Raw genomic sequence first — 23,519 nt, 5'->3', positions numbered from 1 at the left:
AGTTACAGATGTCTCGGTCTCCGTCGGTGTTCCCAATTTACGCATTCAAAGGCATACTATTACTAATTATCTACAAATACAACATCAAAATGGGCGTTTCAAACTCGTAGGTATATTCGTCACACAACAGGAGGAGGACCAAAAGTTTTCTCGTTACTACCATTTTGGATTACCATTTTTATGTTTTGGTTTAAATCTAAGTAGGTACTAGGTAGGTATACTAATCTATATCTATATCTATATCTATACTATTATATAAAGAGGTAATGTCGTTAAGTTTGTTTGTAGGGGGTAATCTTTGGAACTACAGAACCGATTTTAAAAATTCTTTCACCAGTAGAAAGCTACATTATTCTTGAGTGACATAGGCTATATTTTATTTTCTAAAAAATTAGAGAATTCTACGAAAATTTAATAAACTACCTGTGCAAAGCCGGAGCTGTGCGCTATTTCTTTATATTAATAAACGGGCTTTCTTAATTATTCTATCTGGAATGCGCTTCAAACTCTTTGCAGATGTTTCTTTTATGAAGAAACTGTGGCTCTACCGCGGTTGTTTGACAGCTACAATGTCACGATCGCAATCATCTCTGATTGGTTAATGCTCGCTCACTATTGGACACAATGCATTGTTGCAACAAGAATCGCACAAATTCAGAAACATTTTAAATTGTAATAATGATTGATGCAGGTTTTAGACAATCACCCTGCTGTATTAATAATTTACTCCTCTACTTTTTAAATGGCAAACACGCTCTTACGTAATTAAACGAATACATAATTTATAGGTACTTGTATGGTGTACGTACCTAAATAACTTTTACTTTAAGTAATTGGGTATTTTCCTACTTTTAAATTTGATAAATATTATTAGGTACTTTATTATAAACTAGGGTAAAAATAATGACGTACTTACGCTGAAAAAATATTAAAATCCAACAAAGATTTACAAAGTTACAGGCATTTTAATTTGTGAGTGGGAGGGGAGGGTCTTCTATCCCTTTCTCGCAAAACGAAAACTTGTATGAAGCCGCACGAAGCTACTATGGCATTATAGGGTGTGACGTCAAAATGCTATATCGCTATCTATGTCTAATCAGAAATATTTCTATGCATAAAACTTTCTGGTTATTTGATTGATATAATTCGTTTTTTCAGTTTACGTCATTCTTTTTATCCTAGTTTATAATAAAGTAATAAAACAATTGGAGTCAAATACCCAATTTCGATTTTTAACCGACTTCCATAAAGGAGGTGGTTATCATTTCAAAATAGCAAGAGGGAAACGGTTCTTCACACGGATCACTTTGTGATAAGTAGGTAGGTAGGTATACCTTGCTCCACTTTTCATAAGATCTGTGATATATTGAAGGCATACAGTGGCAGGGGCGAACTCGGTTCGTAAGATTGAGAAACTGGTTTAGGAATTATCTGTTATAAATAAAAAAATATCATACTTAGTACAAAATGGTTTTCTATGCTTATTATAAACCTCATTAAATACCCTATCGATTTTCATAGTCATTAGTGCAATTATATCTTTTTATGGCCAAAAATAAAAATGGTATCTCATAATCGGCATCCTTACCCTAGTAGGTATTACATTTACTTACTTAAATTCGTATTTAGATCGTATCTTGTACCAACAACGTTTTAGAAAACTGTGCCTTACAATATTGTAAGCATGTCTTCATGTTACCTACTGTTAATTTCTCTTCTTTGTGGTAGGTAAGTATAATTTATTTTCAGACTAGCTTATGCTCGCGACTTCGTCCGCGTGGACTATACAAATTTCAAACATCTATTTCACCCCCTTAGGGGTTGAACTTTCAGAAATCCTTTCTTAGCGGACGTCTACATCATAATAGCTAGCTGCATGCCAAATTTCAGCCCGATCCGTCCAGTAGTTTGAGCTGTGCGTTGATAGATCAGTCAGTCAGTCAGTCAGTCAGTCAGTCAGTCAGTCAGTCAATCAGTCACCTTTTCCTTTTATATACATAGATTCATACGCGCGCGCATGCTAACACAATCAAAATTTGTAATATGTGGTTAGTTAGGAGCACAACGCTTAATAAACCACGATCGAGGTCATAAAAATATAACAGCTACCGCCAACCACCTGGTATCAATTAAATCTAAGTAGGTATCTATAATTATCGACTTGATATTTTCCGTATAAAATAAAAGACAGGCATAGCACGTGCAAAATGAGTTCTGACGCGCCATCTTAACTCTGTGTCAACTGTCATGTCAAAAGTACGGTTCCCCTTTAAAATAAGGACTAAAATTGTAGTTTTGACATGACAGTTGACACATAAAGTTAAAATGGCGCGTGAGAACTCATTTTGTACGCATTATATGTAGGTAAAAACTAGAGTAGGTACCTACCTACCTACTACCTGTGTTGTATAATACATAACGTAGGTAGAGTTCATAAATACAATAGGTTCATAATATTATGTGTTATCTATAAAACATGAAAGTCTGTGATGTCTGTACATTGACTGGAAAACTGGTAATCTATGGTTGTAAAAGAAAATCCTATTTCGGGTAGAGTGAAAACTACGAACGCCTTAGTACAGATTAAAAAAAGAACCCCAGAACTTAGTACAGAGTAAAAAAAAGAAACCTTGAAAAGGACCCCGGATGGGTTCGAAACCAGTCGGGCTAACGTCGCCTAAACACGTGAGTAAAGCTGGGACAGATATTATAAAAAAAGAAGTTGAATTGAATTGAAGTTTTTTACGATTTTTATTTGCGTATGATTTAGCGGACAACGCTTGGTAATAAAGATAAATAAAATTTCTCGTAACAATTAATGAATAAAGTAATAAGTAACAACCATGTAAGAACATAAAGAATACACTCCGTCCAGTGAGAATGACTCCTTCAGTAAATAACTTAACTCTAACCGTGCAACTCGCGATAAGGGAAATTCCAATGCCGCTAACTGTAAACGAAAATATATTGGGCTCATTGTGCCAAATGAAGCTGCTTCAATCAATCCAATGACATCACACACTAAAAGAGCAACAACTGGCTTAATTGAGAACGACGACGAGATCGGTCCAGCTCGCGATCTCGCCAGCAACTGTTTCAATCTCGAAAGCAATACCCGTGTCACATTCGAGTTCTAGATTCATTTTAAACGTTGTGACGATTACCATGTCCACGTACATTATTGGACTAATATGCGCCATGATCCTGGTAAGAAATTACGTTATACTAACTCTAGTTATTATAGCCTATACTATTTATAATATTATAGACATAGAGCCTAGTGGTTGAGGCGTCGATCTCCTATTCGATTCCGGATTATCTATAACTTTTTGAAGTTATTTATTTATTTATTCATATACTTACCAATAACCTCCTAAATACGTACTAAAACATATACAATGGAAAGACATGCACAAAAAACAAGTTATATATACTTGTTTAGATAGATTTATTCGAAACTAAAATTAGTTATGTTGCGTTTTAAGAAATTTAATATCACTTACTTTAACGGTGAAGCAAAACATCGTGAGAAAATCTGCATGCCTAAGAGTTCTTCATAAAGTTCTCAAATGTGTGTGAAGTCTGCTAATCCAAACTTGGTCAGCGTGCCATAGTCCACACTATGGCCAAAACACTTCTCATTCTTCAGGAGACCCGTGCTCAGTAGTGGACCGTGGCGATGGGTTGATGATAATGTTGATGATAAACTCTAGTTAAAGGATGACGTTGACCGTTGTAGATAGTTTTCTCTATGGCTTCCTTCTATTATTGTTTCAGGCGGCATTTGTGATCGCTTGGATAACATTTTGCATGTTTTGCAAAGAACGTCACAAATCGGAGTCTTATCAGTACAATATATCGGATTTGCGGCGAAAAAATTACGAGGTTGCCCAAGAAAAAATGGAGGAAAATAGTGCTAAAGAATATAAAGAAGTGACAGGCGGAATTTTCATTATGCCATCGCGTCACAAAGAGGACTATAGCTACGAAAGAAGGCCAGATTATCCTGAAGGGACTTTGGCGAATTTGCAGCCGAGGACTGATCAGTTGATAGAGATCATCAGCGACAGTCCTACTGACGCGGAACATAAATGTGTTGGTTTTGATGTCGACTCTAGCGTCCCGTATCACAGTGACGTATAAAATCGTTGCAGCAACCATTGTCATTTGATTACAATACACTATTCAAATGGTAGGTTAGGTATAGTTATACGTTTATTTATTTCTCATCGCTCTATATTATGTGTGATAAAAATGAGACAATTTAGTTTGGTAATAAAAGTTAAAATACATTTATGAGAATTTATTTTTCTTACAAAATATGATTGTTAGCCTAATTTATTATCTCACAATGCCATTAGTAAGGTAATTAATTAAATAGTGGTTATAAACCGCATCATTTATTACGGTACCTATTAGTACGGAGCAAGGTTACCCTTAGTAGTTTAATCAAGCCTTATTAATTAGGCTTACCAACCTATCCCGTCGAAAAAGGATATGGTTCCACTAATAATAATAATAAATAATTTATACTTAGCTTCTATGAATTTTATTGTAAGTTTGTACAGTACGCGGCTGAAAATAGGTAATGTACATCCACCTTTAGAAAGAGATAACGGTTTTGTAGAGCATTGTCTTTGTCATTGAGACCAACAAAACTTCACATAGGTATGAGTGACAGAGACAACGCTCTACAAAGCCGAAATCTCATTCTAAAGGTCCTACATTATTTTCTGCCGCGTAGGTACTGTAGTAATTCTTGCTACCTAGATTATGCCATGTCCGTGCCCCGTCTGACCGCGATAAGTAACTAAGGGCAATTGCCTGGCAAGGCAATAGCAGTTCACGGCGTAAAAAAATCATGCCTAAGAGCGATCACGCACTCCGTGAAAATACGGATATAAAAACTCGGACAGAATTCGGATATTGCTTACGCAATAATCAGTTCTCTGATCCAAATCCAAGCTATTCAGTGGACATCTTTGATATACATATTATTATATCTACATCATAACTGTCCGATTTGAATCCGAGGCACATCCGAGATATTCTCACGGATGACGGAGAGATATTGCATGACGGAAGTACCCTACAAATAGTGCTTTGAATACTTCGGATATTTTCACCGAATCGGATCGGATGAGTGCGTAACCGCCCACAATAAAATAATTATAATTTGTTTAATATTCGAACAAACAAAATTAAAGATTTTTGGTACCTATTTTATTTACTATTCAATATATTTACCACAAATTGAATAATCACAATCACAAACATCTAATAACTTTTAAATTATTGTGAGTGATTTCCATTATACATAATATATCACACACCGGCTTTACTCACGTGTCTAGTCGGGCTAACTACGTCGACTAAACACGTGAGTAAAGCCGGTGTGTGATATAATATGTATAACAACTATTAAGAAAAAATATATTAAGATTTCACAGCACACGCGATATTTTATGTTCGTATTTTCAGTAGGTAGTAGGTATCACTCGGAATGATAATATGAGGATTCTAACCACATTCTAACGATACATCCGAATCTGTTCAAGTATTTGGAAGTTACGGTGGAATAAAGAAACTCACATACATACCTACTCGTGAAAATATAAGTCCTGAAAATATAACACTCCTTTTTCGGGCAGTCTTGTAATAATAAAATGTTATTTTTGCAGAGCATTACATACCTATTACACCAACCCCCTCGTCTGAGGACCTTGGTGGTGGAAATTGGGTGGATGAGGAAGGCGGAGGATCGTGTGTGGTGGCGCGCTCTTGGGAAGGCCTATGTCCAGCAATGGACGCAAAAAGGCTGATTGATTGATTACATTACTTTATCTGTACTAATATCTGTTTTGTGCTCTTCAGGAGTTGTTCTTTAACAAAGCGTCACGTACCTATAAGTCCCGCAAATTGCTATTGAGCTGGAACCATGTCTCGTTAACATCGAAATGACGTCATTTTGACGTCAGCCGAAATAAAAATATACCATCATCTCGAACCTTCAGTCTAGTGCTGACGTCACTAAAATGGCGTTATAAAAAATAAATATTTTTATTTCGGCTGACGTCAAAATGACGTTATTTCGATGTTAATGAGACATAGTTTCAGCGCAATAGCAATTTGCGGGACTTATAATCATAATATTATTAATCTGCGAGACTCTTGACCCCGTCAACCATTTTGTCCACAAAATTCTTCTCTGTAGGCTTAAATACATGTACGACAGCATCTCCCGCGTCAGATAAAGTCTTCACGACCTCGTTCCACGCGTTCTTCATTGACTCCATCACATCCCGTTTTAAACGACCTTCAGACTCTGATGGCAGTGCTAGTACAACTGCTGCGTAAAACTGTAAGAAATGTGAAAAAAGTACCTAAGAGTAACGTTAATTATATCTCAATATACCTACCATAGATTAATTATTGGTCTCGCTCCGCTATACATATAAAGCGCGGTGATAGCCTACGGTCAAAACATCAGCCTTCTATTTCGGGAGGTCGGGGGTACGATCCCCGGCACGCACCTCTAACTTTCAAGCTATGTGCGTTTTAAGCAATAAAATATCACTTGCTTTCTTCCTGTCTCGGAATTTCTCCTTCCATCCTCCTTCATTGGGATGCCTTCTCATCCCAAGAGAAGACCCGTGCTCAGTAGTGGGCCAGCGATGGATTATATTTAATCTTTATGGGTAGAGATCTTTAATCTTTATCTTTATTTGATAAAAATTTACAAGGTATATATAAGTACATAACCCTGGTAGTAGCAATGCAAAGTTCCTGGCCCCCAAACTAGGATTCCCTGTGCTATGGGAAGCCAGTCTTTCGCCCGAATATAAATAGTTAGGTACAATTAATGTAAATAACTTACTTATAAATACATAAACAGATTACATTAAAACAAATAAGTAGTTTTCTTATTAGATGTAGGTAGATATAAAAAAGAAACAAAAAAAACATTAATTGTCGATATTCCTGGCCCCCGAACTAGGATTCCCTGAGCTACGGGAAGCCAGTTGAATATACTTAGTTGTACTTAGAGGATAACAATATAATTTAGTTAATCTAATTCAAAAGGTATTGATACTAATAAACGAAAAGTTTGCAACCACAAAAAATAATACATCCATACCAACTGATATTATAAATGCGAAAGTGTGTCTGTCTGTCTGCTAACTTTTTACAGCCCATCCGTTCAATCGATTTTGATAAAATTTGGTACAGAGATAGCTTGCATCCCGGGGAAGGACATAGTCTACTTTTATCCCGGAAAGTCAAAGAGTTCCTACAGGATTTTTAAAAACCTAAATCCACGCGGATGAAGTCGCGGGCATCATCTAAGTTGTTTATGATATTGAGAGTAGATAGGTACTTACAAGGCATAAGAAAATGGCAAGCCGTAATTTCATTTCTAAAGAGTATCACTTTTTAAAATAATATTAGTAGAGGCAGTCGTGTTGTCAGTATAGAATCTGATGTCCTACTGGATGTACATTGCATCAGCAGGAAATCATGAATTTGCTCTGGTCACGCACATGTGTCGAATAAGCGTGCAGACAAAATAACACAAGTGACAAGGAATAACACCGGCTTCCCACGGTGCGTGATTCTGCGGATCATCACGCACGTCCGGACGACCACGGACATCCACGCACCACGAACAAGGCTCTTCCAACTGTGCGTATCAGTCTGTGGGGGTCTTGAGATTCGAAGCCATATTGAATTTCCCCACTCGCCGCGCCGCGGATCAGACGATACCGTTCCCGTTTCGTTTAAGGAAATAGGTGTTCTTACAGTAGCCTCTCAATATATTTACAATAAGATAATTTTTGTAAGACAAAATATTCTTAGTCACAAGAAAATTGGTGATTCACACAATTAACTAGAAACCGTAATAAGCTTGCAACGCGCGCTAAGCGTTATGAGCCTTAATAGCTCAACAAGTAACGGAGAGGACTGAAAACCGAAAAGGTCGAGCGACGGTTCAAACCCCGCCCGTTGCACTATTGTCGGTCCTACTCCTAGCACGAGCTTGACACTTAGTTGAAGAGGAAAGGGGAATATTAGTCATTTAACATGGTTAATATTCTTTAAAAAAACTCCTATCCTCCGCCTCAGGAAAGTCCAAAAGTCATTTGTGGGTATGCATAAGCTTTTATAACAAAATTCCGCAAACTATTTTGGACTTACCAATACACAAGTTTAAAAATCTATTAAAAGTATGCTCCTGAAAAAGCATATTACACAATTGAAGATTACCTATGATAAAAGAGCGTGGATTTGACCTGCAGCTCGTTCCAGCAACGCAAATTTTTTTTAATACATGGCATAATATTGTATATCAAATCTTTGAAAAGAGCAACCGCTGTGTTTCTTGCTGGTTCTTTTCGGTAGGAAAGGCATTCCGAACCAATGGTAGATGCATCTGACGATTCAAAAATACTTGAAAAAGTTTCATTGATTTTTTTTTATCATGGTGAGTTGGCGCGAACTGGTCCGCGTCCGTACTCCGTCTGCAATATCTATCACGTAACGTGGGAAGCAAGTATTAGGCAAGGGCGGCTAACCACGGCTTTTTAAACAATTTATCTTTATTAGAATTTTATCGATATTTTAACCTTTTAGCGCACAGCGAAACGCCATAAAGGTCTGTACCCCTACATGCCTAGGCGTCCTAAAAGTAAAAGTCCACGGACTCGTACGAAGCGATTCGCTTCCTCGTTTATAACGCACTGTTAGAATATAGAATGCCCATCCGGCTTCCGTTTTTCCCCCCAACTTCTACCGTTTAATTCTAATAAATAAAACGTTGATATAGGTAAAATACTTATCTACTAAGTAGGTATATTCTGAAAAGTGAAAATGATTTCTATGTTTGACGTGTTTCACAAAAAAGTCGTCGCAAGCAGCGCAAACATTTAAAAGAAGACAAGATTAGTGTTTTTATTATGTGGATATAAATCAATGAAACTTAGCAAAAAATTGTTTCATTAATTCCGCGGGGTCCAATTTTCCAACTATTTGTCCAAGGCCGGACGAAGTTTTATCTTCTCCGGCTTTCTCCTCGTTTCCAGTGGGAGGAGCCGATGCTTCTGCATTCCTCCGTACGCGTGCACAGTCAAGAGACTGGATTAGGCATAAAAGCACAAGAACGCTGACGAAAACCTATAAGAAACAATAGAGTCAATTTATTATTATAAGACATCGTATTTTTCACATTATTTACAAACAAAAATCCTTCTACACAAGGACTTTTCATTGACACTACCTACCTCCCGACGGTCACAAATAATAACAAACGGGCAACTATAGTCCGCGACAGGTTGAAATGGCAATCGGGGTATGAGGCGGCGGGACGCCCCGCACACCTGCACGTCACCCGCGCTCGCCTGCACCGGGTTAGCGCGGGGGCTGTGTGGGTGTGCGGTAGTGAATGTCACATTTTAAGAATGCGAATATGAATATTCAGTTTTTGTTTAAATTTGGCGTCATTTGTCTATATGGCTTGGTTCACTTGGCGGCAGTCCCGTTACCAAATGATAAAGAGAAGACTGATAATTTATGATTATGAGGTTAAGTTACTTTTCATTACATTAAAAACATAAGAAATTAATGTATTTTGTTTTATTAACCAACTATTACATCAATTTTTTTTTTATATTCGCAAAACATTCGCAGTAATTTCGCGGAATGCGAATACGAATATGCAAAAATATGCGAATATCCGCGAATGCGAATAATCGTTACATCACTAGTGTGCGGGGCGTTCCTTCCCCGATTGCTATCGCAACCTGTCACGTACTATACAATGTTGCGAAACGTGCGAAATTCTCGCGTAAATATAGACAACTAGGCACATTTTTCAAGAAGTACGAACGGACATATAGACTATGAAGGTACCTACTGCAGTCGTCCGTATGTTTGTCGGAGTTCACGAAATACCTCTAGTTACCCAAAAGCCCCAAAAGATATCTGCCTATGTCCATTTCTACGTGTATTGGCTACCATTTATCTCATTATATTACACTAGCGACCCCGTAATGCATAGCATAGCACACGTAATGGGAAAAATCTGCAAACCGTGTATTTGTGGTTACATCACAAAAAAATCAAAATGTGTTCATGAACAAATACCTACCTAATTAGTATTTTCAACTTTCAAAGGAAGATTAAGTAATATACCAAGTGGGGTATCATAATATTATGAAAGGGTTTTACTTGTACATTGTAAAACAGACTTTTATTTCTTTTTATGCATAATTTTTTGATTTAACGTGTAAAATGCCTAACCACAAACACTAAAAATTAAAATGAACGCGGAAATGAGCCAATATTAAGTTTCTAATAGAAACAATCACTAACTCAATACACTCAAATAAATACTATGTACTATGTACCTACTAATATATACATATAATATATTACAGGCACATGAGCCGAACTTACTTTGGAATTAATCATGGTTACTGGATAACGATTAAACGGAATGTCTGCAACGTCTGCAATTTATACTGTGCCACTATCTAATAACGGCACGTTCATGGAAAATAAGGGCTTATAGTGTGCGTGTGTGTGTATCAAGCCCATTTTATTAACAGTAACAAAGGATATCCTCAAATTTATTTCATCAAGTTACTTAATAAATACGGACCACTTTTCTTAATCTTCCTTCCTGCGTCGCTCCCTCAATTTTGAGGATCGTGGCTCCCTTTTGATATGATCTTTGCTACGATGTTTTTCCATTTTCCTCTGTTTCGCGCCGCGTGGATTGCATTGCAGATAGGTGTGTCGACCGCCTCTTTTATTTGGTCTACCCAACGTCTCGGGCTACGTCCGCGGGGTCTCTTTCCTTCGATCTTCCTAGTGACCATGATTTTTTCAATATTGCTGGCGTCCTTTCTTGCGATGTGACCGAAGTACTCGAGGGTCCTCCGCAGACAGATGATTCAGACAGAGATTCTTGACATGACAGAGATTCTTAATCTTAATCTGTCTTTATTTTTTATTTTTTATTTTTTTTTTATTTTTGTTTATTTGAAAGTAATCAACAGCGTAAATACATAATTATTATTTAAATTTAAATCTAGGTATAACAGAAGGCCAAAAGAGATTACTTAAAATTATAATTAAACTATTTTAACAGAATAGAGTTAGAATAAATGTAGGTATATACAATAATAAAATAAAATTACAACAGTGTGTGTATGATTGTATGTGTGTGTGTATGCGTGTGTGAGTGTGTGCTTATAAGTATGTGTGAGCGTGTGTGCATGTGTGTGTGTGTGTAAATGGGAGTGTATGATTGCATGCATATTTAGATGTTAGCTACTTTTTTTTTTTGTTTTACGATGATAGTTTCTTAATTTATAATTATTTAACCTCAAATAATACTGGTGAAACCTACCTACATTATTATTCCGCTTGAATCCAAAAAAATACTATAAAGTAAGTAAAAATATCACAGTTAAAAGAAAAATTAAGTATTTCTTAGAACATGCACTATTAACCATGCAGGGAGAGTCTATTAAGAGCCCCACAAGGACCATGGATCATAGTTGTTTGGCAATCTCATGAATCAATGTCAGGATTAGGTAATTTCCGCACTTATAATTTTATCGATGGGGTGTGGGTTTAATTGCCATACTCCTTCCAGGTTAGCCCGTTTCCATCTTTGACTGCATCATCACTTTACTACCAGGTGAGATTGCAGTCAAGAACTAACTTGTAACTGAATTTAAAAAACCTGTAGTTTTATGAAAATGTAAAATAGTATATAATATGTTATAATTACCTGCCTACCTACCATAATATTAATTTGTACGTCGAACTTTTGAAATGAATTTTTTTATCATTTGTAACTAGGTTTGCCATCCATCCGGATTTTGTTCTGATATATTATATTCTACCGATTCCTCAGTGCTTGAAGACCAAAGTCTTCGAACAGTGCGTGTTGCCAGTGATGACATATGGATCCGAGACATAGTCGCTAACTATGGGCCTCATAAGAAAGCTCAGAGTCACTCAGCGGGCGATGGAGAGAGCTATGCTTGGAGTTTCTTTACGTGATCAAATCAGAAATGAGGAGATCCGTAGGAGAACTAGAGTAACCGACATAGCTCAACGCGTTGCGAATCTGAAGTGGCAATGGGCAGGGCACATAGTTCGTACTACCAATAGACGTTGGGGTCCCAAGGTGCTAGAATGGCGACCTCGCACCGGAAGACGCAGCGTTGGAAGACCCCCCACTAGGTGGACGGACGACATCAGACGAGTCGCAAGGAGCCGCTGGATCCTGACGGCGCAAGACCGTGGCGTGTGGAAGTCCCTACAAGAGACCTATGTCCAGCAGTGGACGTCTATTGGTTGATGATGATGATGATGATATATTCTACATTTGAGGGCATCCGGGACGCGCGTATCATAATTCGATACCTCTGGGCTCAAAGGTCGTAAAGGACATTTGGCCGAAAATGACTTTTTGACACTGCTTTACTCAGTTTTTAATTCTCTATCGATCTGTATATTCCGTTTCACGAAATTCGTAAAAAAAATGCCTTTACGACCCACATAATTTGGCACGTTAAACGAAGTTTACCGTGAAAATATGGGTGTAAGTAACACTTGGTTACCAGAGTCTACTCCTTCTGGTAGTAAAGCAAAGTATAAAAAAAACCTTTGGGCGTAACATACAAATAAATTATCAATTGTCTTATACCACCTTAGATGGTTAATATGTCACCTCAAAATTTTGGACGTAAAGGACATCACGTTTACAAATTGTCCTGTACACCCTTACAATTTAAAATAAAAAAATGAAAGCGTCCTTTACTACCTAGTTTCCCTAGTTTCATTTTAATAATGCACTTTCATTTGCGCCACTTAAGGGCGTAAATAAACAAAAGTAGATGAGGAATAGTCCCGTAAGTCCTAGAATATACTACCTAACTTGATAACCTCTATTCTTGGCAGTGTGCATTGTAATGCACAACACACTTTGAAAAAATCCTGACACTACACGAAACCTTTTTAATTCTATTTTTTTAATATTGTATTAGTTCATACACTTCTAAATTACAAAAAAATATAAATGCGTTATTTGAAACATCATATTTTCAGCAGAACCTGAAATGATAAACTGCATGTCGGTGTCTGCGCGAAGTAAAAATATTGATTTTTAATACAATTCTTGTCAAATTTTTGAAATAACCATACAAAATTATATGAACAACAATATTTTATATATTATAAAGCAATTCCAATGGTTTTATGATGTCATTTTTACATATTATGTATCTTTAAATGTACACTACTCGCTCGACTACAAAAAGCGTTTATTACAAATACTTCAGATTGGCCAACATATTAACATCTTTCACTGTTATCTAATATAGGTGCTGGCTCAGCATCAATTTTATCATTAATTTTAAGACCTTACAATCCACAATTGCAATTTTACAATTGTGGATTGTAAGGTCTACATTAAGCTTTTGGTTCATTGTAAATCATGGACTTCCGCAAAGTAACGCCTGCTTAGATAGAACATAATATAATTTTGGAGGGTTTATTCGAGTTTTCCAGTGATTTTAAACTTTTAATTTCAGACAAAATTATATCTATGATAGTACTAGTACACGAAACAAATTTACCCATCTCACAGAAGTAAATAGTAGAAATATTTTAGCAGTAAATAAGGATATTTATAGGAATTTACATGATTGGTCTCAGAATTCCTGTAAGATGAACACAGAAAAAAGAAGTATAATTACTTTTGGGCATTTTTTATTTAATATAAATGACTTCTTTCTAATTAGGTTAAGATAACTAGTACAAGGAAGTACTTTATTGATCTTAGAATTAAAGTAAGTAAATTGTAATAAGAAAGATTATATAAATACTGTATATTTTAATGTATATAACGGGTACATACCACAATTAATTTTTGTTTTTATTTGTCGACATTTCAACCCAATTGCACGGGTCGTGGTTACAACGGGACTGCGGTGCTGCGAGAGATGAAGTTCGAGTTGTCAAGGGCAGTAGCGAACTACCCTCTTTCTTGTTCTTTTCGCTGGAACTTCACGAGCTGTCCGGCAAAATACACTCACAGCGTCACTATTAACTTTCGACGTCGTTCGATGCTGTCTTGATTTGCATAATTCTACCACTGGATTCCACATACCTACTTGCTAGTTTAAAACCATCCTCACGATTGAAATTCTGGTGTTTGCGAATTTCAATCGCTTCGCGCACTAGTCTAGGTATATAGTGGAAGTTCTATGGAGAGAACTCGAGGATTGTGGAGTTTAATCCAATGTTTTGTGCCTGGCTGTAGAATATGCTCCGCGATCGCAGACTTCTGAGGATCGTTGTTTCGCACCGCTTTGAAATGTTCTAATACCCGAGTTGCTATGGGTCTCTTCGTTTGACCAATATTGGAGCTCCCAGAGCTGCAGTCGATCTTATACACACCCGGAATTTGGTATGGCAGACGATCCTTCGTTGATAGCATCAAATGGACAATCTTTTGTAAGGGAGTAAACACGATCTTAATGTTGTATTGTTTTTTCAACAATGTACCTATTTTATCAGTTACTCCTTTTACAAAAGGTAGGTAGGCCATCTGTCTTTCCTGTACCCGTAAACTTTAAATACATTAAAATATGTCGTTAAATGACGAAATAAGCTTAAAATCATTAGTTAAATACTTTATATTTACCTGATAAGCTAGTGTGAAAATGGAACAACACGTAAAAGATTTGATAACGAATACAGGGAACTTCCATGCGATTATGACCTACTTTAAACCTTGAACGAAACAGATAAAGAGGATGATGAAGAAAGTGAGAAGGAAGATGAATAAATAAATCATCTTATGTTTATAAAGTTGATTTAAGAAAGAAGTGAAACTAATTATAATATTAAAGAAGAGAGTGGATAAAAAAATAGTTAGTTATCAAAATATTAATTTATAAGATTTATTGTAAGGCTTCGTGTTCAATTCCAAATAAATGATCTCGGTTTGATTAGAAAAAATACGTTTTATTTGAACAATATGTTATTTCATTATTATTTTTAGAGAAAATATAATAGTTTATGCATAATTACATACAAAATTACATAATGCGTTTAATACTTAACTGTAATTATTATTTTATCCTTACAGAATACCTTAGCGGGTGAGCCTTAAGAATCTAAAAATTATTACACATGTCGGTTATTTCCTTATTTTGTTCAGTTTTGTGCAGTAAAGTAGATTTACGCCCTTAGGTAATATCATATAATGATAATTTATAGGGTGTAAAGGACATTTGTTTTCAAATTTATGGTCGTAAAAGAAATCTATTTCAGTAAATACAGCACTAGGGCAATTTTTGAACACTGCCTTAGAAAACACCATAAATTCTAAGTACTTTCTTCCTAGGTTTCATTTAAAAAGCTAAAGAAACGAAGGTGCTAGAGAAAAAAGAATTTTTTTTTTTCGTTTTTTGCTTCTCCTGAAAAGTAGCGTTTTGTCCTTTACGACCTTTGAGCCCAGAGGTATCGATTATTATTATCATCTTGCATACTTACATACTGTCCAGCTTCCTTTTCTGATGAAAAATGTTTTATTTCTTGAATGGTGAGAGAAAAGGGCTGCTTAATTTTTATTTGATACTAGCTGCCCCGGCGAACTCCGTCCCGCCTAACAGTCGATTCTTTAATTTTTAATTTTTTTAATACATACTTACAATTTTTAAATTTTTCTCTCCGTAAGAACAATCCTCGTACTTCAAGGAATATTATAAAAAAGAATTAGCGAAATCGGTTCAGCTGTTCTCGAGATTTGCGATCAGCAACACATTTAGCTATTCATTTTTAGGGTTCCGCAGTTATAGTTTCACCATGTCCGTCCGTCTGTCCGTCCGTCCGTCCGTCCTCGGTTAATCTCAGAGACTATTCGTGCTAGAAATTTGTAAGTTGGCATGGATATAGGTAAATATTAATCACGCCGACTAAGTGGTGAAATAAAATTGTGATAAATATTTTTTTAGGGTAGCTCCCCTACTTCTGAAGTGGGGATGCTTTTTAGGGTTCCGTACCTCAAAAGGAAAAACGGAACTCTTATATTATCACTTTGTTGTCTGTCTGTCTGTCGGTCTGTCAAGAAACCTACAGGGTACTTCCCGTTGACCTAGAGTCGTGAAATTTGGCAGGAAGGTAGGTTTTATAGCTGACATTCGGGGAAAAATCTGAAAACCGTGAATTTGTGGTTACATCACACAAAAAAATTAAATTGTGGTCATGAGTAAGATAACTATATCAAGTGGGGTATCATATTATGAAAGGTCTTCACTTGTGCATTCGAAAGCAGATTTTTTTTTATTTTGATGCATCATAGTTTTTGAGTTACCTACTATTGTGCAAAATGTCGAAAAAATTCGACTGCGTTTTACGGAACCCTCGTTGCGCGAGCCTGACTCGCACTTGGCCGGTTTTTGGTATGACGTCACAATAAGTCCTGCAAATTGCTATTGCGCTGGAACCATGTCTGATTAACATCGGAATGACGTCATTTTGACGTCAGCCGAAATAAAAATATACCATCAGCTCGAAACTTCAGTCTAGTGCTGACGTCACTAAAATGGTGGCCACGCGTACCTATGAGCAATTTGCGGGACTTATACCCATATTATAAATGCGAAAATGTGTTTGTTTGAGGTTTCTTGGTTTATTAGTTTGTCCTTCAATCACGTCGCATCTGAGCAACGGATCGACGTGATGTTTTGCATGGGTATAGTTAAAGACCTGGAGACTAGAGTAACAGGCTACCTTTTATCCCGGAAAATCGAGTTCCCATTCCCATGGGATTATAAAAACCTAAATCGCGGACGGAGTCGCGGGCATCAGCTAGTAAATAATAAAAATATAAAAACTATTAAAGTGCGAGTCGGACTCACACACGAAGGATTCCGTACCATCGTAGAAGAAATGACACTTTTAATTTTTTTGTGATTTAACCATGAAATTCACGGTTTTCGGAAGACATACCTACCTGCCAAATTTCATGATAAGTAGAAGGACCTTATAGGTTTAGACTTCTATGACGAGTCTTGACAGACAGACCGACAACGAAGTGATCCTATAGGTACGGGTTACTTTGTAGGGTTCCGTACCTTAAAAGGAAAAAGGAACCCTTCACTACGTTGTCTGTCAGTCTGTCGTGTCCGTCAAAACAAGGGGTATTAAAACCTCCAGGGTACTTCCCGTTGACCTAGAATAATAGAATTTGCAGATAGCAATGTCTTTATAGCACAATAAGTAAAGGAAAAAATTCCAAACCCCTGAATTTGTGGTCACAGCCCACCGTGGAGGAGTACGTCCACGCACTTGCGCGGCGCATGTTCGCCCGCGCGGACCATGGACCGTACGTACACCTCCGCGGGATAGCACTGCTTCAACCCAGACCACTAAACGGGCGTCCTCTACCTCGCGAGCTTCTGCGGTCACCCACACCAGCGCAACGTGCTGATGAAGATGAAGACGATGAGGGCGACGCAACCTTTACCGGCCTTGACAATACCCATGTGCACAACGACGAGCCCACCGCCTACAGTACGGGCGCCCTGGCGCGCCGGGCGCTACACACAACCGAGCCCTCGAGGCCCTAAGCCAAGAAGGCAGGCCTTGGCCAACAACGGCTTAAAGGACGTTACCGGGGAAGCGTTCTTCCCCGCGCCACACCCGGGCAAGGAGGCCATGCCTCGAGGCCCTAGGTCTTGGCCTACGTTAAACGGAGAAGACCCCGCTGCTGTCACAAAAAACGACGACAGGGTCTTCTCCGGTTGGCCGAAGGCCAAGCGGGGGTACGGGCCTCGAGGCGTAGCCTCCTTACCCGGGCAAGGCGCGGGGTATTCAATTACCCCGGTGTTGGTCTTCTAGCCGGAATTTCACCGGCTAGGGCCCGCCATCCTGGCTTGGGGCCTCGTGGCTGGTTGTGTTCCCCGCGCTGAGGGCGATAGAGTCGCCGTCGCGCGCGGGGGTGGTGTCTGGTCCGGTCGTGATCTCCGCGTTGCGGACGATAGGCTGGCCATCGCGCGCGGAGATAAAAAAAGTCACAAAAAAGTGTTACAACGAAATAGCTTACTAAATCACATCATAGATGGCGCTGCCCATCATTAACTTGCAGGGTTGTATAGCTATTGGAACGAACATAATATTAATATTATTATACTGTAGAACTGCTGTTATACTTATAGCTTCTAAAGAAATACTATTGAGAAAACATCAGCTAGGTGACAAACAGCCGCACTTAAAAAACGAGACAGATTTATGTGAGAGATATAGCTCTGTCTCGTTTTAACTAAACTTAAGTAACGATTAAGCGACTCTGAGCACGGCAGTTACTCTCGAGGCCTCAAATGTAATATGAGATATCTTAGATTGCCAAAAAAATGTTTTCCTAGATTCGATTTGAGAAATAAATAAAACTTTTATTAATATATTTGTAATAATATTTACTGGTGCTGAAAACGGGAGGTGATCATATTGTGTAAACTGACATACATATATGAAAGGAGTGGGTTCACACTGTAGGTATTATTTGATTAAACGACAATTCCTAATAGTTTTAAAAGATTGAAATTGCTGTTTTCTGCATTGCTGTTAGCTAAAGCTGAGGTTTCAACACGTGTATTTTGATTGACGTCTTCTGTATTTTGTCTTGAACCGTCGCCGCTTGGATAGTGGCTTGGCAATATATTGCATTCCGAAGAATGGATCATGAACACGAGCATAATGACGCTGAAGAGAGTTACCTAAAAAAAAATAAGTGAATATGAGCACAGTTATGAAACTTGTAACAAATCCTCGAGGCTTCACCTGCCAAATGTAGAAATGTAGGCTATGAAACGACTACTTAGGTGTGTGATATGGGCTATCGTGACAGCGCAGCGCGGCATGGCAAAGAGTTTTGAATATTATTGAATATTATATTTTTTAATCTTTGATTCCACATCATCTCTAGTGCTCAAATATAGTACGCGGCAGAAAGACATCACATCACATCGACATTTAGAAGGAGATTGCAGATTTGTAGAGCGTTTTCTATTTCGTTGAGACCGACAAAACGTCATGTAGGTATGAGTGACAGAGACAACGCTCTACAAAGCCGAAATGTCATTCTAAATGTCGGTGTACATTACTTTCTGCCGCGCACTGTACTTAATATTTGACAGATGCCATTTCAGGAGCAAACCGAGAGCTCCATCGCTCTAGTTCACTCTGATATAAAGGTGTATGTGTGTGTCGTTTTCCCCATTGCTGACGGTGGTGACATATTTTCATTAATCACAATGGCTCTCATAGCCTAACATATTAGAAATCGGCCTTGGAGTACTCAATCTGTGTTTAATAAAACTCCCCTTGATATTTAAGAACATTTATTGGTGCTTAAAACGGAAGGTGTATAATATATAACTGATCTATGAAAGGATTGTTATTTGTAATTGGTTATAAAAGTTTAAAGGGTTATTAATGAATCTAATATTAATTTATTTAAAAGACCCCTTTTTTGTTGAATATAATTATGAACTTCAACTTGGGTGTTAACATTAGTACTTTGTTCGACGTCTCCTGTATCTTTTTTAATTGTGTCGTCGCTTGTTGGCAACACAGCGCATTTTGAAGAATGGATCATGCAGACGAGCAAAATAACGCTGAAGACAGCTGTTACCTTAAAAAAATAAGTTTAAGTCAATGTCCGTGTGTGTCGTATTCCTCATTGCTCAGAATAGTTATAAGGTCATGTATAATTAGTACTAAGCAAGTAGTACAGACTTAAGGATTCTTAGGTACTCGTAGTTATGACTTTGCAACAATTTTAGTGTTAGGGGCGTTTAAATGTAGTGTATACAGTGTGTCTGGTTACCGATGTCGGTCAATTTTATCGACAAATCATTTTTTTTAAATCATTTTTGTGGAAATGGCAGCCATTTTAATTTTAATTTCGACTAAGCAAGGTTACTTGGATTTATTTAGCAATTTCTCATGATGTGGCAGTCCTATAGACACAAAACTAGTTTTTTTCGATAACTAAAATGTACCTACCCCACAAATTAATGTTACAAATATTGACTAATTTTGTCATTAAGATACAGAAAAAATTGTAAACCGTAAAAAACATGGTGAAAGTTAGGTTCATTTTTTTTTTTTAAGATTTTTGTGAAAACTAGGCAATTAACCTGCTTGTTTTTTGCATGCTTTGGATAGAACAAAATATTTCCTAAAAATAAACACCAAAATGAAAGCTATTAATCAAATAGTTTAGAAGTTATGACAGTTTGAATATGACTTTTTATGAGCATCCTGTAATATGGACAGAAATAAGAAACGATATCAATCATAATAAATGGCTTTTAATTTAGCAGAAAATTACATAAAAATTTATTTTTTATTTTATGTAATTTTTTGCTAAATTTAAAGCCATTTATTATGATTGATATCGTTTTTAGGGTTCCGTACCTCAAAAGGAAAAACGGAACCCTTATAGAATCACTTCGTTGTGTTAGTGTATGAAAAAATATAAAAAATCTAAGAATTTAAAATTATTAAATTTCCATTTACCTTTGATACCATTTTTCTGTTCTTTTAAAATTTAAATTGCACAATTTAAGATATTATATTTTCTGTATGGCTCGTTAGCTTCTGCTGTCTTTTATAATAATATTGTATACACATACTCATATTTATAGTAAGTATAGACGACATAATCATGTTTCGTGTAAGTATATTATATCTTAATTGAACTATTATGTTTCTATTTACTCGACATTAACATAAGTCTGCTTACTGTAGAGAAAAGACGTCGAGACAGATAGTAAAATAATGTTTCCCGACATTATATTTTAATGTTTATGTATGGTTTGCTACTTAATTTTATAATGGAGAGTTCTCTGAAGTGCTCTTTGACCTCATTCCACCCTCCTTTTTAGGGTTCCGTACCTCAAAAGGAAAAACGGAACCCTTATAGGATCACTTTGTTGTCTGTCTGTCTGCCTGTCTGTCTGTCTGTCTGTCCGTCTGTCTGTCAAGAAACCTACAGAGTACTTCCCGTTGACCTAGAATCATGAAATTTGGCAGGTAGGTAGATCTTGAGCCTTGACCTACGTCCTTGAGTAACTACAACCTTGTTAATATATTATCTCTGCTACAACGGACAATAAACTATGCTCTTGAATTAAGTACTTACTCCACGATTTACTTACTCCAAGATACTCATTGCTCAATGTAGGTGCACGCTCGCGTAGTTGTACGCTCGATGTGCGATGACACGAATTAACGTCGTTACATACAAGTACGACGTAGAACCCTGAAAACCTATTTTACGGTTAAAAAAATCTTTATTCTCACTTAGAATATAGATTCACTTACATGAGAACTTAAGAAATTAACAACAGGTAGGTATATTATTCACAAATCAACTGCGACTTTATACAAAAAAAAAATTTGTCAACCTTTACTATCATCATCATCATGTTCAACCCATTACCGATCCACTACAGAGCACGGGTCTCCTCTCAGAGTGAGAAGGGTTTAAGCCATAGTTTGCTGACCTAATGCGGATTTGCAGAATTCACACACCTTTGAGAACATGTAAAACTCTTAGGCATGCAAACTCAAACATTAAACTCGATAACCACCGCTAAAGCAAGTGATATTAATCGTTTTAAAAACGCAAATAACTCCGAAAAGTTAGAGGTGCGTTCCCGGGATCGAACCTCCGACCTCCCGAAAAGAAGGCCAATGCCATAAACACTAGGCTATTACCGCTTTACTATACAAACTTACACTACTTTTTTTAAACTTTTAGTGATTAAGTTTGTAGCTGTCCTAAAAATAATTAAAATTAGGTTGTAGATACTCTATAGGTATAATTATGTGTGTAGCTATAATGTGAACAACATAATAATATGATAATAGTAATGTATGCAAATTGTCCGATTACGTAAATAGGTACTTAATCGAAATTCTCCAAAGTATGAAGGTAATGACCGCTTAACTAACATTGGTAGTGATAAATAAGGCCTCATTACCGCTCAATTAATTGTGTTATCGGCATGTCTATTTTTGGTAAAAAGTCCATGTCCGCCATCTTGGATTTGAAGATAAATGTCATCATCGAATTCAGCATCCTCCAAAACCCTGAAAACGACACCCATGTCTATTATTTGTAAAAATCCATGTCCGCCATCTTGGATTTGAAAATAAATGTCATCATCAAATTCAGCGTCATCGAACACCCTGAAAACGACACCCATGTCTATTTTTTGTAAAAAGTCCATGTCCGCCATCTTGGATTTGAAAATAAATGTCACTATCAAAATCAGCATCCTGGAAAACCCTGAAAACGACACCCATGTCTAATATTTTGTAAAAAGTTCATGTCCGTCTTGAAAATAAATGACATCCCGGAAAAGTGCACACGCAATATGTAGGTGTGACTCAACGGGACAACAATTTAAAAAAAATCCCGTTGAGTCACAGTGTTCCACACGGGGGTGTGACTCAACGGGAAACAACTCTACGTAGTTCTTTGTATTGTTCGCTACGCTCCGACCATAGCGAACGACCAATAATTGACGTAAGTCTTGTTTTTCATGACATACTTTTATTTTATTAAATAGATCTCTTCGGTATTATGCTATATTCTTCGGTATTATCGTATGCATAATTCAGATCCTGCATGGTGCACCGGTAGGCATTGGGGTCGGTGTAGACGAGGATGTTGGTGCAGAAGACGCACACATAATTTCGCTGCTGTTGCAAGCAATCAAAGATATTGCTACTTAGGATATTATTACAAAATATGCTGTGAGTGTAAGTGGTACATACATTATGGTTTTACATTAAGGTTATGAAACCTACAAAAATTTATTTATTAAAAATATATACAGCAATATACATTCTCGTATATCATTTATATCATCATCATCAACAACAACCGATAGATGTCCACTCCTGGACATAGGTCTCTTGTAGGAACTTCCACATGCCACGGTCTTGCGCCGCCTGAACCCAGCGGCTCCCTGCGACTAGTCTGATGTCATCTGTTCACCTAGCAGGGGGTCTTACAATACTGTGTCTTCCGGTGCGAGGTCGCCATTCCAGTACCTTGGGACCCCAACGTTTATCGGTTTTACAAACTATGTGCCCTACCCATTGGCCTCATATTAGTAGTGTTTACCCGAATGCGGCGAAGCCCATAGGAGGGTTATGTGTTTGACCTATATTGTATGTATGTAGTAGGTATGTCGGTTCGTTCCTATGTCCACTTGTAACTACTCAACGGCTTGATCGATTTTGATAAATGATACGTCACCAGTTTCGTCTTGTTGACGTGAGTGTCACTGGGTACACACAGTAAAATCATTCGCTGACCATAGCATACTAATGCGCGCGTAAGCATAACACACAAAGATGCGACGCGATGCTATCCGATATAAGATACACTCACTCACACCTACTAAGGTTATCTA

At 37.3% G+C, this 23,519-nt stretch overlaps 1 protein-coding gene and 2 long non-coding RNA genes across 3 annotated transcripts; 1 reads left to right on the top strand and 2 right to left on the bottom strand.

Moving 5' to 3' along the window:
• The first annotated feature begins 2,882 nt into the window (after nt 1–2,882).
• Nucleotides 2,883–4,302, top strand: LOC117992122 (uncharacterized). Its single transcript, XM_034979794.2, has 2 exons — nt 2,883–3,207; nt 3,778–4,302. Exons 1-2 carry the CDS (start codon nt 3,166–3,168, stop codon nt 4,141–4,143), a joined length of 408 nt encoding a protein of 135 aa, XP_034835685.1. The 5' UTR covers nt 2,883–3,165; the 3' UTR covers nt 4,144–4,302.
• LOC138403712 (uncharacterized) lies at nt 4,289–7,659 on the bottom strand. Its single transcript, XR_011237906.1, has 2 exons — nt 7,383–7,659; nt 4,289–6,359 (listed from the first exon to the last, which is right to left on the bottom strand). It is a non-coding gene; the product is annotated as an uncharacterized lncRNA (long non-coding RNA).
• Nucleotides 7,660–18,450: 10,791 nt separating this feature from the next.
• Nucleotides 18,451–20,695, bottom strand: LOC138403729 (uncharacterized). Its single transcript, XR_011237921.1, has 2 exons — nt 20,608–20,695; nt 18,451–18,800 (listed from the first exon to the last, which is right to left on the bottom strand). It is a non-coding gene; the product is annotated as an uncharacterized lncRNA (long non-coding RNA).
• Between the last annotated feature and the right edge of the window lie 2,824 nt (nt 20,696–23,519).

Source organism: Maniola hyperantus, chromosome 20, assembly GCF_902806685.2.
Source record: "Maniola hyperantus chromosome 20, iAphHyp1.2, whole genome shotgun sequence".
Taxonomy (NCBI): Eukaryota; Metazoa; Arthropoda; class Insecta; order Lepidoptera; family Nymphalidae; genus Maniola; species Maniola hyperantus.
This window is presented reverse-complemented; position numbering and strand designations above follow the sequence as displayed.